The 16818-nt window shown below is 25.2% G+C and overlaps 2 protein-coding genes across 7 annotated transcripts in view; both read left to right on the top strand.

Annotated features, from left to right (window-relative positions):
- Nucleotides 1-14384, top strand: part of LOC100213811 (cytotoxic granule associated RNA binding protein TIA1) — a 30236-nt gene extending 15852 nt beyond the window's left edge. Inside the window, exons 10-13 of the mRNA XM_065794046.1 lie at nucleotides 167-254; nucleotides 2870-2945; nucleotides 3710-3859; nucleotides 14045-14384. Coding sequence (XP_065650118.1) covers nucleotides 167-254; nucleotides 2870-2945; nucleotides 3710-3859; nucleotides 14045-14260 — 530 coding nt within the window. The 3' untranslated portion in view covers nucleotides 14261-14384. The remainder of the gene's footprint in view (nucleotides 1-166; nucleotides 255-2869; nucleotides 2946-3709; nucleotides 3860-14044) is intronic.
- A 974-nt stretch (nucleotides 14385-15358) lies between these two features.
- Nucleotides 15359-16818, top strand: part of LOC100198345 (transcription elongation regulator 1) — a 12667-nt gene continuing 11207 nt past the window's right edge. For 5 of the 6 annotated variants that reach the window (XR_010637754.1, XR_010637755.1, XR_010637757.1 and 2 more), the window contains exons 1-2: nucleotides 15359-15555; nucleotides 16728-16818. The exon at nucleotides 16728-16818 is cut by the window's right edge and continues 146 nt beyond it. Coding sequence is in view for 3 of the 6 variants with exons in the window: in XM_065794043.1 (XP_065650115.1) it covers nucleotides 15427-15555; nucleotides 16728-16818 (220 nt within the window). In the remaining 3 variants the exon portion in view is untranslated. The remainder of the gene's footprint in view (nucleotides 15556-16727) is intronic. The other variant, XM_065794044.1, reaches the window with a different exon arrangement.

The raw sequence follows: 16818 nt of genomic DNA, 5'->3' as shown, positions 1-16818 counted from the left end.
CTGATCCTAAGTTTTAAAGGATGTGAGACTCCTTATATGTGGTGAAGTCAACTTAACTTGGACAAGGAAAACTTGTACCATTCTTGTTGGAACTTAATAGACAAATAGATCTTTACTTATTAATTTATAAATATGTAAAATAATGATTGTATAATAAATTATTTAGATGAAGTCTTGGTGAAACATTTTGAAGATTGTGGTAAGATTGTTGGAACCCCTCGTGTATTTGATGGAAAAAACTTTGCTTTTATCAGGTTTTTCTTTTTTTTAAGATTTGTTTTTTCAGGTATATTTGAAATATATTTATTAGTTGAATCCACTTTTTTTTTATCTATTTGAAATTTGTTATTTTTATGGTGTCAATAAATGAAATTAAGTTTTGCATCTGATTTTTGAGATAAGATTTATTTTGTACTTTATTTTTTATTTGTTGATTTTTTAGTTTAATAAATTCAATATTAAAATTTTGATAAGTTTTGTTAATAGATTCATGTTATTAATATTAAATATGAACTCAGTTAAACAAAGTTGCATTATAAATTTTATTCTGGCAACTAATTTTTTTCTTTCTTTCCTATTAAAGTTGTTTGAATTGGTCTGTTTTTTTTTCTTTCTTTTTTAATAAGCATGCATATCTCAGAGTGACATCTCCTTGATGGATATTTCTAAATATTATTAAGAAATTATAATAAAGCCAAACATATATATATATATATATATATATATATATATATATATATATATATATATATATATATATATATATATATATATATGTTTATATATATATATATATATATATATATATATATATATATATATATATATATATATATATATATATATATATATATATATATATGTATACATGTATATATGTATATATGTATATATGTATATATATATATATATATATATAGATATATATGTATATGCATATATATATATATATATATATATATATATATATATATATATATATATATATATATATATATATATATATATATAAATAAATTGATTTTAATAAAAAAGGCATATCTATTTTATAAAAGGTATAACTATTTTTAAAATATATTTTAGATATAATATATTTTTACGATATTTTGTTGACCTATTGTGGTCAGCGTCATCAGGTAATGGAAAAAAAAAACGTTACAAAACAACATAAAACCAACCGTTTAAAAAGAAGACATTAAAAAGTGTAAAATATAAAAACCAATAAATAATATAATAGTCAGATAAATTTTTGTCAAAATTGGTCCCCAAGTTTTTGATTTCACATTATCCCCGTTATCTCTATTTAGAACAGTTTGCCCAATACCTATCTCGTGTTGAATTCTTGCTTTATTTATCTCCAGGGATTCTCTAACTTTTCTTATCCTGTATTCTGGAATGACTGCCAAGGTTTTAGGATTCAGCCAATCAAAAGTACCACAGCATGTTCTAGAATGTTCCGTGGCTCCTGAACTCGACCATTTCTGATTTTTACAGGCTCTTTGGTGTTCCGCACTTCTTAAAATGATTTTCTTTTTGGTCTCACCAATATATATACTTCCGCATGAGCATCCTTATGGTGTATTTGAAATTCATAAAATCTGGTCATTGTATTTGTAATAGATATATCTAAAAAGTTAAGTTGTTTTCTTCCGTTTTCAAGTTCAACAGTATATTTTATGGAGGGGTTTTGTTCATTTAAAGTTTTAAGGAACAGTTCTTGTTTTTTTTTCGAAGCGAGTGTGGGTATCGTCTACATATCTTTTGTAAGATATTGGTTGGAATGAATTAACAAAGGCTATATTAAGGGCTCTTTTTTCTATATTTTGCAAAAATGCTTCAGCCATGACTACCATCAACAATAAACCAATTGGACCTGAGTTAGGTAAAACTCGGATTTTATCTTCCTATAAAAAGTAACACTTGCTTTGGAAAGTTCAATTACCAATTATATCTAAAAGAGTTAATTTAGTCCTAGTTATTAAATCCTCTAAATCATCGTTCAATATGCTAAAAATAACCAGTATTGCATCATTGATCAGTACAGATGGATATAAATTTACTACATCAAATGAAACTTGAATTTCATTAGGGTCTATCTTCTATTCTTTAGCATCATTGACAAAACTACTTGAATTAGTCGAGTTGTATTTTTATTTAATGTTGTTTGAATGATTTTAACCAGATACTCTGATGTTCCATAAGGTAGTGTGTTAATAGTGGAAACAACAGGACACATTGGGTAGTTTTTTTCTGGTTTGTGAGCTTTAACCATTTCATAGATTCTAGGTGGAATGCAATCTGATTGGATACATTCTAAATTACCCTGTTTTCTTAATTTAAATAACAGTTTTTGAAATTTAGTGGTGAATGTGGGTGTTGGGTCGTAATCAATAAATTTACTAAATAATGATAAAAAAAATAGTTATACGCTGTCTTTTTTATTAAAATCAATTTATTTATAAACGTCACATAACAAGATATGACTTTTAAAGATATATATATATATATATATATATATATATATATATATATATATATATATATATATATATATATATGTATATATATGTATATATATGTATATATATATATATATTTATGTATGTATATATATATCAAATATGTCAAATATGTTAGCGTATTTTAAAAAGGATTTCTTAATGTTCTTAAAGAACAGAACAGTAATAGTTAAGTAAAAAAAAATCATCTAACTTGAGCTTTCAAGCTAGATAAGGGAAGTTCGAGTTATATAAGTATTTTTTTATTTTATATATATATATATCCTGCAAATTTATTTAGGCACTGTACTTATATAGTAAATACTAATACTGAACTAAAATATAATACACACTAATATTTTTCTAAACAGATTTGAAAGTCATGCTGCTGCTACTACTGCTATTGTTAAAGGAAATGGTTCAGAACTAAATGGTGCTATTTTGAAGGTAATTTAACTTGTTTTAAATTTAAAGTTTTTTAAATTTATGTTTAATTGACAATATATTAACTAAAAATATCTATAATAATCAGAAGCTGTAAACTGTAAGCATAATTTTGTGCTGAATCATGGCATATATAACATAACTTATAATTTATATAATATAACTTATAACAAAAGTTTATACAAACATTTTAAAGTAAAGTTTTTTAAGTTTTATACGCCTTCCTATTGATTTTAGAATAGATGCTTATCTATTATCTTATCTTATAATTAGAACTTATCTATAATCTCTGGATATAATAATGAGATAATAATTTCCTGCTAATTTTAAATTTTAAAAAATTGTAAATTTTAGGAATAGCACTCCCACTCCTTTTCTTTTGAGAAAAAAAAAAGTTGGTTTTTATTACTAATAAAAAAGAATATAGAAAAATAAAAATAAAAACTGCATCTGCAAAAAACAAGTAACTGCAAACTTATCTTGTATTTATTTTTTAATAAATAAAAAACTAAATAAGAATTTGTCATTTGTAGAATATTATTTAACTAAATAAGAATGTTGTTTTTAGGAATGTACCATTAAAAATATCAACTTTTATAATGTCTGATATATTAGTAATAATAATATAAACAATAAATTTGTAATATATATATAATAAGATATAATAATTGATAAATAATTTAATATAAACAGCGATGAATATCCCTATAATATAATAAAAAACTAAATTATTCTATTAAATGATGATGAATTGTTTTTATAAACAGTGTTGGTGGGGAAAAGATTCTGAAAGTCATCAAGCTGGCGGTGACAGTTACCATCAAAGGTTTCAACAACACCAACAAAGTCTACAGCCTACACCCATTACTGATCAACAAACTTATGAACTTCAACAACAACAAATGCAACAATATATGGTAAATTTTTTGTAATGAAAATTTTATTAAAATAATCATGATGATTCAGCAATAAATAGTTATTATATTATCTTATTCTGTTGGATAAGATAATGTAATAATAACTATTTATTGCTGAAATTTAACAAAATAACAATTAAAATGTTTATAATGTTAAATAATAATTATCTAATAATTTATTGAATGTTTTCACTGCTGTAGATAGTACAATAAATGGGGGAAGGTGATTCAGCAGCTATTCTTTAAGAATAAAAATCCATCTTAATGGATAACATTCTTTTATTAAATCCTTTTTAAATTGAATGAGATTTCTTCTTCAGATTATTGTATGTAGTATTAAACTTTTTTTAATCATGATTCATAACATCGATGTAAGAGGCTTCTTGTTTGAGTTGCTCTTCTTTGAACTTTTTAAAGAGCTAATATATTGTATTTCTTTGATGGATTCCAGATATAAATCAAATAATTATTTTATTTATGTTTGATGTTTTTGGGAAATATTTAAATGGTGAATGCGTGAAATCTAAAGTTTTTTTATGGGTGTGTTTTTAAGTTTTGACAAGTTTTTTTTTTCTTAAATTTTCAAGCAAGTACTCTGTTCATTCAAATAAGCAAACAATTTAAGTTATTATATATTTTTTCCATAATGTTAGAGTATAGTTAAATTATTTTTTGTTTAATCATTCTAAATTTTTAATTAATTTAGACAAAATAGAATTTTTCATTCTAAATTTTAGATTATTTTAGATAAATAGAATTCTTCATTCTAAATTTTAGATTAATTTCGATGAATTTTTCATTATAAATCATCAGTCATTAAAATATTGTTTTAAATTTGCTTTGTTACAATTATAAGATTTTTGAATGAAAAATATTTTTAATTAACATAGTTGTTTAACTTAATAACTTATATAGTAGTGGAGAACCTATAAATACAATATTTTATCTTAGATTGAAATTCATGTTATGTTTATAATACACTTACGCTTACTTTTTACCACTTCTGAACAAAACAACTTTGTCAGACTTAATGCAGTCTGACAAAGCCATTTCATGTAAGCCATTTTTTATCATTTTTTAATATTTAAACAAGCAGTAAGATAAAAGAAGTAATTAACAATATAAAAACCACTTATGAAGTTTGAATGACAATTACGTAAAAAAGTTTGCATGACAATGATAATTGATTGATTGTATCAAAAAAAGAAAAAGCATAATTATAACAAACTTTAAATGACATCTTATAAAGAGTTTATTTATATATATATGTATATATGTATTTACATATATGTGTATAAATATATATATATATGTGCATACATATATGCGTATATATATATTTATATATATAATAGAGCGGTCCAAAAATATAAAGTTTAAAAATGCAATCCTCCACAAAGCTATCCTTATTCCATATGCTATTACTGATTTAATTCCAAAATTTGAATAGAATTAAGTAATATTTAGAGGTAGCAACTTTATATATAACTTTTTGAATTCAATATCGAAAATTCACAAAATTTTACTTTATTGATTTCTGATTATGTAAATTGTTGTTCTATTATACTTTAATGTTTCTTAAGACTAAACAAACTTTAAAAACAAGCTTTAGCTTAATAATATAATCATGAAACAATATTAAACAATAGTTTCTTAAAAATCTAGAAGTGTTCTAAGTGAAACATAAGAGCCGCTTTCGTCGGAACAGGAAACTCTTTCCGATGGCAGGACACTAGTTGCAATAGATACTGTTTCTGAGTTTCATCCTTTGTCAAGGAAGAATTAAAAGATTGAATGAGTGCAACCCCTCTTTCTGCACATTTACAACTTTTAGAACTTTTACACTAGTCAGCATTGATTGGAAGGTTGTGTCAGAAGCCCAGTTGATCAGATGCTTTGACAAGAAGGTTCTTGCTTCTTCCTTTCCATTTATTGCTAGAAGGTTGAAGATATTCAAAGAACGACTAGTGATGTATGTCTGCAATGGTGCATGATAGTCGAAATCTTTGAAGTCCAGACGTTTGTGTGCATTTGTATTTGGTGGCAGAAAAAGTTGACAACCATAGAAGCTTTAGTATTATCATGAACGTGTTCATCAAAGAGAGCGAGAGCAACAAGTGTCTTGGAAAAATACCACAAGTGCCGACCAAATGCCTTGATAGCAGACTCTCTGACTTTGATATTTGGGTACTTGTGTAGGAGATTCATATCATTGAAAGGAGCTCTTGATGCAAGAGGAGCTTCATGTCAGTAGTGGGCATAGACCAGTGATACAAAAAGTGCTATGGACTCGATTCCGGCTATCTCTTTTGCAGTAAGTTTGACCTGATCCTTAACTAGAAAAACCTTGATAGTATAGATGGCTTTAGCCATCCATCTGGCATGATGCATTGCTCCGGGTGCACGAGAACTAAATGTGCCTTCGCCTCCAAGGAAAACATAACATAGCTGTAGTAGCTCCTTGTAGTCATCACGGGGAAGTTCTGCATGTATTGCGTCCCTGAAAAATGATATCATATCTGCACGAAGACCAATGGGCATACCTTCAAAGAGGATGTCAGGTGCAGACTTAAAATCATCCTTGTTGACGAATGGCCACATAGTTTGAAATCGTTTAAACAGGCCTATTTCAGGTCCACTGGATGGTCCAAGAACAGCAGAGAACAGAGAGTTTAATGGTACTACGAGACAAAGCCACATCATCTAACTCCACACCGATTGCTTTTACCACTGCGATACGTTGTGTAGGAATCCTAGCCTTCGCCCAAATTTTTAAAGTCGCATCCATAGCCAGTTTTGAACTTCTAGCAATCCTTAGTCCATTTTTAATGTGGTGGAACATAAAATTTTTAAAGACTGCACCATTTGTCGGCAATCTAGAACCAAGAATTTCCTCTTCACACTTGCCAATCAGCCAAACTTGTGGTGAACTTCTGGTCATAGGCTGTGTCATTGTTATCTATGATATAAAAAAGTTATCACAGAAATTTTGTAAAGTACTGTAATTCATTAAAACAGCTTTAAATTATTCAACACAAATATTAATACTGTGTATAAATTCATCAATGGTCTAATAATCGCCAGTCGACAAAAAGCAACTATGTAGTTAATTCCTAAAAATTATTAGTCTTAGTTCATACACCGCTTACTTAAGACCAATAGATTAATAAGATAATACATGAATAAAATTGTTCATGCTATACACAATTTTAATCAGTTTTTACGTAGAACCCTGTCACAAACTTAAAATAAAAATTGTTCTTTTGGTTGCTACTACTAAATATGTTCCAAATTAACCAAAATTTGTCCTGAACATTCCTATTACCAAAAGGAATGAAGGGAACCTTGTGGCGCAGCATTCTGATAACATTTATGTTTTATCATTGTATCGTGGATCGCCCTAATATATAAATTTATAAATATGTATTTATATATAATATAAAATAAATATACATATGCATAAATATATATACATATGCATAAATATATACATATGCATAAATATATATACATATGCATAAATATATATACATATGCATAAATATATATATGTATATATCTATATATATATATATATATCTATATATATATATATATATATATAGATAGATAGATATAGGTTTTGGAAAGAGTAATGAGTGCACAAGCTAAATATAGCCCGTCTAAACCCGTCTTTGCAGGCTATGCAGACCGTCCGCCTCGATAGTTTTGATTGGGCTTTTTTGAAAAATTGAAATTATTATGTTTTGATGAAATTTTTTTTTATTCTGAATTTTTATTTTGTTGATTTTTCATGCCAGGTATAGTAAAAAAAAATTTTTAGCGATAAAAAGACAGAAAAACTTTTTTTTTAATTTTTTATATTGAGTTTTTATTTAATGATTTAGTAATTAATTAAATAATTAGTAAAAAACAATATTCAAATGTTAAAATATAATCAATCATTCTAATAAAACAACAACTTAATAAACTGTTATACATCATAGTTGATTTATAAAAATTAATCTTAATTAATTATTATAAAAGGTCATTCATTTCTCTTCTTCTTTGTGAATGAAAATGTCATCGTATATAAAAATTTCTACAATCGCTTTATTAACAAGTAGGAGAGTGACAAATCATTTAAAAAGACTTTGATAATTAAACTTCGAATAGTTTAATTGTTGGATACTTGTAAAGTTGAGATTATAGTTTTTCTAAGTTCCACTGCAGTTTTTATCTTTCGCTCAGAGTTATTAAAATGTGCTTTACTTAGTGAGTTTTTGTTACTATGTTTTTGTTTTGGTTTTGTTTCTCAATTTTTATTCTGACTTTATTCTTTTATTCTCCAGTTTTATCAGTTGTGTAATCGGATTTTTTGTTGAGTTTATTCCAGATAAAGTCAAACCACTAATTTGCAAGCAACGCAAAAAATGCAGAAAAGCAACCTTCACAACCATCACATTTCTTTATTCAAGGATCTTTACATTTGCTTCAAAAATTTTGCAATGAACGTAGCAATTTTGCAAGATTGTTTTGAATATTAATATGTTGTCTTATTTAGTTGATTCATTTTTCTTGTGCTTTGTAAAATAAATTAAATTTTAAAAATTTAACCGTGATATCTCTAAGCTATAAAGATAGAGAGACAATTAAGTTGAAATCTTTTTTTAAATAAACCTTGAACCAAAGGGTTTTATTCTTTTACAATTGTTTTTTTAACTGTTTAGACCAAAATTTTAATTATTACAATCTTTTCCACTCAATTTACTATCATACTCTTTTATAAACTCGCAATTGATTTTATATTCTTTTCGGAAATTAGGAGAAAATATATGTTATGTTGATGTGATATGTAGGTTAAAAGTTGAGGTAATCTAATTTTAATTTCTAAGCAGGGTGGCCAGCGGTCCTTGAAAAACTGGAAATGTCCTGGAATTTGATAGGTCCTTGAAAAGTCACGGAAAAACACCCCTTTTAGCATTAAATCCTGGAAATCCTTGAACTTTTTTTCTGAAGTAGTTCAATATTTTGTTATCATGGTTTTACCTTGTATGTAGATTTCTACTGAATTTATTATTATGTCTTTTCTGAAATGCAAAAAAATTTTTGTTAACTGTTACTGTCAATATATTAACATTCTATTTAAGAATGATAGAACTGTCATTTTTAAACAGAATGGCTATACAACAAAAGTATTCTTCTTGGGTAAAATTTTGCATTTTAAATTCTAAAAAAGCAAGTGTAGCAGATAATATTCTTTACTGGTAGTTCTTATTTTTTTATTTTAATTTAAGTTTTTTTTATTTAAATATATGTTTTCCTGAATTTTGGAAAGCTTGTATCAATTTAACTGGCTGTGTTCTATCAGTAACTTACATAAAAGTTCTCCTAAATTTAAAAAAAAAGATATAAACTATAAATCAGCCTAGCCTACTATTGAAAATCTTCAATCTCCAGCTCTGGTTACCAAGGCAGTATACCAAATAATATGGAACTTGAGTGTAGTAATGTCTCATTTTTCTTTAAGATAGTGCTTAGATTCAAATGAAATATTCTCTGACAGCACAATAGCATCAAGGTTAGCATTAAGCAAAACAAAATGTGGTTACCTTATTAATTTTGAATTAGCACCATACTATTGAGACCAGCTTTTCTCTTATGTCAGAGCATCACCGATTTTTGTTTTATCATATGATCAGAGTATGAGTGTTATCTTCAAAAATAAATAAATAGATTTCCAAGTTAGATACTGGAATTTAAGTTCTGGTGTTGTAAAACTAGATATATTGACTCAAAGTTTCTCAGACGCCCTAATTCACAAAATTTATTTGACAAACTCATTGAAGCAACAGAGATGCTTGATCTAATTCAAGTATCAATAGATGGTCCTGACGTTAATTGGGAGGTTTTGAAAATGTTAGATAAACATAGACAGGAAAAATAATATTGTGGTATAGTTAATTTAGGGAATTGCAGTTTGCACATTGTTCATGGTGCCTTACGGACAGCAATAATATATATTTATATACATACATACATACATACATACATACATACATACATACATACATACATACATACATACATACATACATACATATATATATATATATATATATATATATATATATATATATATATATATATATATATATATATATATATGCATACATACATGTATGATGTACTTTTAGTGAATTAACTAATTCTGTTGATAATTTTCTTGGTGTCTATTTGCACAAAGCTCAAAAGTATTCAATATTGTGGAAAGACTGTGCTATCATTTTTGTTTTATCTCATGGCCAATAGGCAATAGAACGAGGATTTAGTGTTAACAAGCAATTGTTAGAAAATCTACAAGAAAGTTGTTTCCCAAAGAATAGTTTATGGCCATGTCAATTCCCATGGCATTGTTATTCATCAGTATGAGCTTCCCAGTGATCTTTTAAAAAGGTTAGCTAAAATAGGTACAATTCAGTGTTGAAAAAAAATAAGAATGAGTTAAAGGTAGGCGTAGTAAGCAAGAAACTTAAATTGGTTGATGAAGAATTTGTAATTATAATGAAGCAGAAATTTTTTTTTGCAAAATGCATCAAAGTTCTGATAAGCAAAATTTCACTATCCTTACAAAAGCAAATTCCTTTTGAAATACAATTTTAGAAAAATAACTGGCAATTAAAAAGCGTGATATTTCACTAAAAAACTTGAACAATCTAAGTAGGAGATTAAATAGAAGTGTTTGATAACCTAGTGTATATATATATATATATATATATATATATATATATATATATATATATATATATATATATATATGTATGTATATATATATATATATATGTATGTATGTATGTATGTATGTATGTATAAATGTGTATATATATATATATATATATATATATATATATATATATATATATATATATATTCTAATTAATTCTAATAAAATCTTCAAAATATGTTTTATATATATAAATATGTTGTAATATAGTCGTATATAGTATGGTACATGTTAAAAAATATTTTGTATTGTGCATGTATGTGTATATATATATATATATAGTTCTATAGATTGTTGCATTTGGGAGTACGGAAGGAAAAAAATGATTCTTATGCCAACAAAAACGTCACTTTTAATTACTTTTAACTTTCGTCCAACATTTGTGTGTTGTCAGAAAGTTAAAACCATTAATTTAATTACAAATTAATCGTTTTTTAAAAAAACTGCAAAAATGCAAATTTAATTGACCAGAATGTTTTTAAAACATTCTGAATGTTTTTAATAATATAAACAATGTTTTTATTTTTAATTTTTTTTTAATAAAATGTATTTTAATATAAATATAAAGCATATTTTGAAGACAACATTATTTGCTTTTTTCTGGTCAAGAAAAGATTATTGAATCCTTGAAATTGAATCCTTGAAATTGAATTCTTGAAATTGAATCCTTGAAAATTGAATCCTTGAAATTGAATCCTTGAAAAAACCCTAAATTATCCTTGAAAAATCCTGGAAATATCCTGGAATTTTAAATTAGCCTTTGGCTGGCCACCCTGCTAAGATACTTAGTACAAATAGATTTTTTTACTGGTATTATTCTTCTTAAATATACTCTTCTTATATAATATAGGCGTGTATAAAAAAAGCGTTATATAAGTTAAATCTTTTTTACATTTTTTAATGAATAGAAACAATAGAAGGGTATTAAATGCAGTATGCAGAAGGGTAGTAAATGCATATATATATATATATATATATATATATATATATATATATATATATATATATATATATATATATATACACCCAAATTATTTATAAATATACATTTTAAATAAATTAGCACGAAATATCTTAAATTTCAAAATCGAACGCAGTTTCTTCACTTTCATTTGATTCAGGTATTTACCATTCACTTTCACTGCTTAAACTCGTAATCAATGTTGTCTTTTTCGTCATTTACTATTGTAGCAGGTTGAATTATGGATCGAAAATAGCTGTTTGCCGTTTTTGTAAAAATATATCAGTAACCCATTCAATTACATTTTTCCTATCATTTTCACTAAAATTTGGATCATTGATTTTAATGGTTAAGATAGTGTTAAGTGTTTTGTAGTTGATTCTGGGTCTTTGGTCTGACATAAGCATTGTCAGATGACTAAAGGCTCGTTCCACTGATGAGTTTGACCCAGATAAGCATATGATTAAACTTGCTATTTTCCATAATTTTGGTTACTCGGTCTGTCGACTTTTTAAAGTATGGCTCCATATATCACGGGCTGGTTTACCAAGGTAGTTTACCTTTACAAAATTTTTGAACTTTTTGAGTTCTTGTAAATAATTTGTAATTAAAAATCTTGCTTTATCTAAAATGTCCTTATAATGGGCATAAAGTTAGTTCGCTAAGCAATTTTTTTTAATACTGAATACAGACCTTACACCATAGCTTTGCAACTAATATTGTTCCATTTTCCACGATTATTTCCTTTTCACAAACTTCATCTTTACCCCAACTCAGATATGTTGCTTGTGCAATCCTGTTAGCGGAAAATGCCATTTTCTTTACTGAAACTTCACTTTTCAACTTGAAAATTTGAATAGCTTGACAACCTGAATAACTTGATAACTTTATATCAAACACTCAATTTATACTATAAAAATTGATTAGCAGTCAATTGATTACAAATGAGATATTTGATTTTTAATAACGAGTTATATTAGCATATTAAATAAACTGCTGCCTTTTTCATGCATATTTTGCTTGCTTTTTAACATACTAATTATTTATCTTTCAACATAACACAGAATTATACGAAACAGTTATAGCTGTTTGAAATAACTTGTTCAATTTTTATTTTTATTTTTACATCATAATATTCAAAAAAAAATTTTCATAATTTTTTTAGCATATCCTGAATGAAATAGTTTCGTTTTTTAACTAATAAAGCAAACAGTTTTACAAAATTACATCTTTCGAGAAGTTTTTAAAAGAATAACTAAATAAAAACATGAAAATATTTAACTTTATTTTTACCAAAAATTTATATTTTGCACGGGCTTTATTTTGCCTGTGTAAACTGTAAAAGAATTCCAAAAAAAAAAAGCAAAAAATTTATGGAAACACAAATTTAAAAAGTTTATTTAAAAAAACTATGAAAGTATGTACTTTTTTATTTTTTGTTAAAAAATTATAGTTTTTAAGCAATAAAATTTAAACTATTAAACTTTATATAAAATGATTACTATTTTTAAAATTTTTATAAAATTTCACTTCTTTTGAGACCCAACATGATATGCTTTTGAAGAACTTTTTTTTCTCTAAATATTAGGTACCTGTCTGATGTTTAAGGGTCTTGAGCGACCCCTAAAAATTTTATTCAAAAATTTTTTAAATTTAGTATTAATTTATTACAGAACACGTTTAGAGGGTGACAGCAGACAATTTCAAAAAAAGTTGTTTTTAGAATCACCCTAATGTATGTGTGTATATATGTATGTATATATAATAAAATATCCTAGCCCTGGCTAATAACCCCTGCTAGAATTATTGTTTGGTCAGGGCTGAGGTTGTAAAACACCCCATATTTGGTCAGGGCTGAGGCCCAAGTTGGTCACTTCCTAGGTTAATTAACCAACATTTTGCAAGAATAAAGGTATAAATTTTGATATTTTTGATGGCTCTATATAATCTAATATAATCTAGCATACATATATAAGCTAAAATGTTGAGCAGTTCCACATTCAATATGGAGTATTTCAGTATCAAGAAATCTTTAAAAATCAAAAAGTTTCAAAAATGAAAATGAAAGTGAGTGGTTAGTAAAATTAAGTTGTGTAAGGTAATATATAAAGAAACTTAAAATATTAGTATTGTGACCTAAACTGTAGTGGCCTGGGAGAGAATTATATAAAATTATATAATTCATGATAATTACGATTTAGTTGATTATTTTAAATATTTTATAATTAAGTTACTAGTACTTATTTTTTTAAGATTTAAAAAAAAATTTTGGTTACACTAAAAGTTGTGAATTTTGAATACACAAAAAGTAACTTTTTACCAGCAATTAAGTTTCATCAAAATCTAATATGTTTATTGAAATTTCACTTGATGTGACTCTAAAATAAAACTTAGTAATTCAACCTTTTTGTTTAACATGGATGTTTACACAAAAAAGTAAAATTCAATTGTTTTATTTTAGTACAATGTCTACTATCAACAGCAATATTATCAATACTGGATGCAACAATATCAACTAATGCAACAGCAGGGTGTTCAAGCTACACCAGCAAATTACTATTATAATCAGCAACAACAGCAGCAACAACCTTGTTACTCACCACAGCCAACTACTTTACAACCAGTACAGCAACCAGTAGGAAGCCCACCTTCTTACCAACAACCTAACCAGCAGTAGGAGTGTTTCTTTTTAAACATGGAAAAAACTATAAAAGTATTAAGAAACTAATATTTCTTATTAATATGTAAATGGTGTCAATAAAACTTCGAATGAAAGTGTAAATAGGAAATGTTAGCCAAAATGTCGTTTTTATTTTTGTGGCACTTAAAAATATTATTAGATTTTATAGATTAGTTAATGTGAAAAACAAGATTAATAATAATTTTAGAAATTAAAAATGCTAAAAAATGCAACAAAAAGAATGTAAAAGTATTTTATATAACACAATTAAACAAAAAAAAAACTATTAAAAAAAAGTTAATGAAATTGGGAAAAAAATAGAAATATTTTTTTCTGTCAGTATTTGTAAAACGTTTTAATTTAATAGTTTTATTAGGTAAGAAAATGATTTCACATTTAAAAAGCTTTTTGTTGTACTTTTAAAAAAATTTCTTTTATAAGTTTGAACTGATTTTCAATTAAATTCACTTAAACGTATTTTAAATGATTTTTTTTACAAAAGTTTGATATCAGTAAAATAATAATTTTTTTGAAACTTAAAATAATTCAAAAAAATTCAATATTTCAAAATAATATTTATAAGAAATTCTGAATAAAATTAAGTAAAGTTTAAAGTACAACAAATCTAATAAATTTGCTTTTACAATTATATTTTGAATTGTATTACAGAATTTATTTCGTTTTAGATTGACATTATATTTTTATAATTTAAAGAATTAAGGAGTGTTTTAGATTTGCATTATATTTTTATATTATTAAAGAATAATATTATATTTGATATAATTAAAATATTAATTTTTTTTATAGAAATTATTAAGTTTGTATTTTTAAAACTATTTGTATTTGTTATATCTTAAATTTTTGTTTTTAAACAGATTTATAAAAATATTATTTTAAATAAGTTTAAAAAAAGTTAAAATATTTACTATTATTACAATTTATAAGTATTGCAATATTATATTACTAATAATAATATAGCATTAACAATTATTATATAAATAATACTATTAATGTTACAATATTACTAAAATAATTTTATATGAATAATATATCAATTTAAAAAAATAATAACAAGTAAATAATTTTGTTTTAAAAAGGTTAATAAATTAAATTGTTTACATTAAAAATTGCTTTATACTTAATAATAGATAGTTAATATAAAAATGTCTGAAGAAGAAGAAGAACAAGTTGTGGATAATTATAATGGTTTAACACCTCCTGCTATGCCGCCAACTATTTCACAGCCTTTGCATCCAACAGTGCACCCATCTATTCCTTCTGCTTTCCCTAATGTATGTAATTTTTTACATTTTAAGATTGTACCTTTTTATCCTGTTACCTTTTAGTTGACAATAATGGCTATTTCATGAGGGATACAAGCCTGAAGGTTTTAAGCATATAAAAAGATTTATATTTTATAAAGAGATTTTAAAGGCATTCCCATGTGTTCTAAGATAAGGTATGTTTATCTTGTAAATAAACATAAGAAAATAAGTTTTGAGTTAATTAAAATTACCAAAACAACTATTGTGATATTAATAAAAAACATTTGTTGGTTTGTTATTATACTTCCGTTAGAGAGGTAATACTAACTCCAAATCTTTATAGTTTTTTCTGTTGTAAAAATATCTGGTTTTAATAATAAATATACTTACCACAGAGTTTTTAAAACTACTTGTACTATTACACAATTAGATTGGGTTTTCCCAATTTTTCTTTTTTTTAAAAAAAAAAAATTTGTTCTATGTTAGGCATTTAAACTTAAGACTTTTGACAAAATGAAAATTGTGATTAAATGAAGAATACAGCTTTTTAACTTTGTTTTATTTTTAAGTACATTAAAGTATTTTGTTTTCAGTTACTGTGAGATCAAATTTATTTGTGTATTAATTTTTTAGTAAATCCAAAAAAAAAAATTTTTTTTTTTTAATTTAAGGTTTTATTAGCAGAACTTGTTTTTAACAATTTTTAAATATTTTATATATCTTTTATAGCACTATTATTAGTTTTGCTATTAGAAAAAATGAATATAAATTGTTCTTTTAAAGTCATACTTATTGATTGTGTTATTTGCATTCGGTTATTATATGTTGTATAAAAGGTTATATATAAAAGCATTCTACATAAAAATTAACTGCCAAAGGTTAAACCCTAATATAACATAACGTTTATGATTCAATTTTAAGTTATTTGAAAGAACTTAGAAAGAAAAAAAAAAAGGCGTTCAAAATTATAAAGTTTTTTGCTAGTATCTCAAATAATAATTTGTATTGGAAAGTTTAATCAGAAACTTATCTTCTTAGGATTATTTATTGTATGAACACAACCTGTCTTGGCACCTGAGGGTTCCTTTAATGTTTATTAAAGACGACAATTTCATAATATATTTTTTAAGTAATAAAAGAAGTTTAAATAGTTAAAAAGTAAGCATTCGTTTTTTTAGTTGATTGTAACTCCTTTTTAGTTTGCTCAGAGCTTTCAGTCTCCATTACACCCACCTTTTGCTCCTATGCCATCTCAAAGTAACACTACTTTACCAAAACCACCGATATTTG

Source organism: Hydra vulgaris, chromosome 03 (assembly GCF_038396675.1).
Source record: "Hydra vulgaris chromosome 03, alternate assembly HydraT2T_AEP".
Taxonomy (NCBI): domain Eukaryota; kingdom Metazoa; phylum Cnidaria; class Hydrozoa; order Anthoathecata; family Hydridae; genus Hydra; species Hydra vulgaris.
The sequence above is the reverse complement of the archived record's forward strand: the minus strand, read 5'-3'. Positions and strand labels throughout refer to the sequence as shown.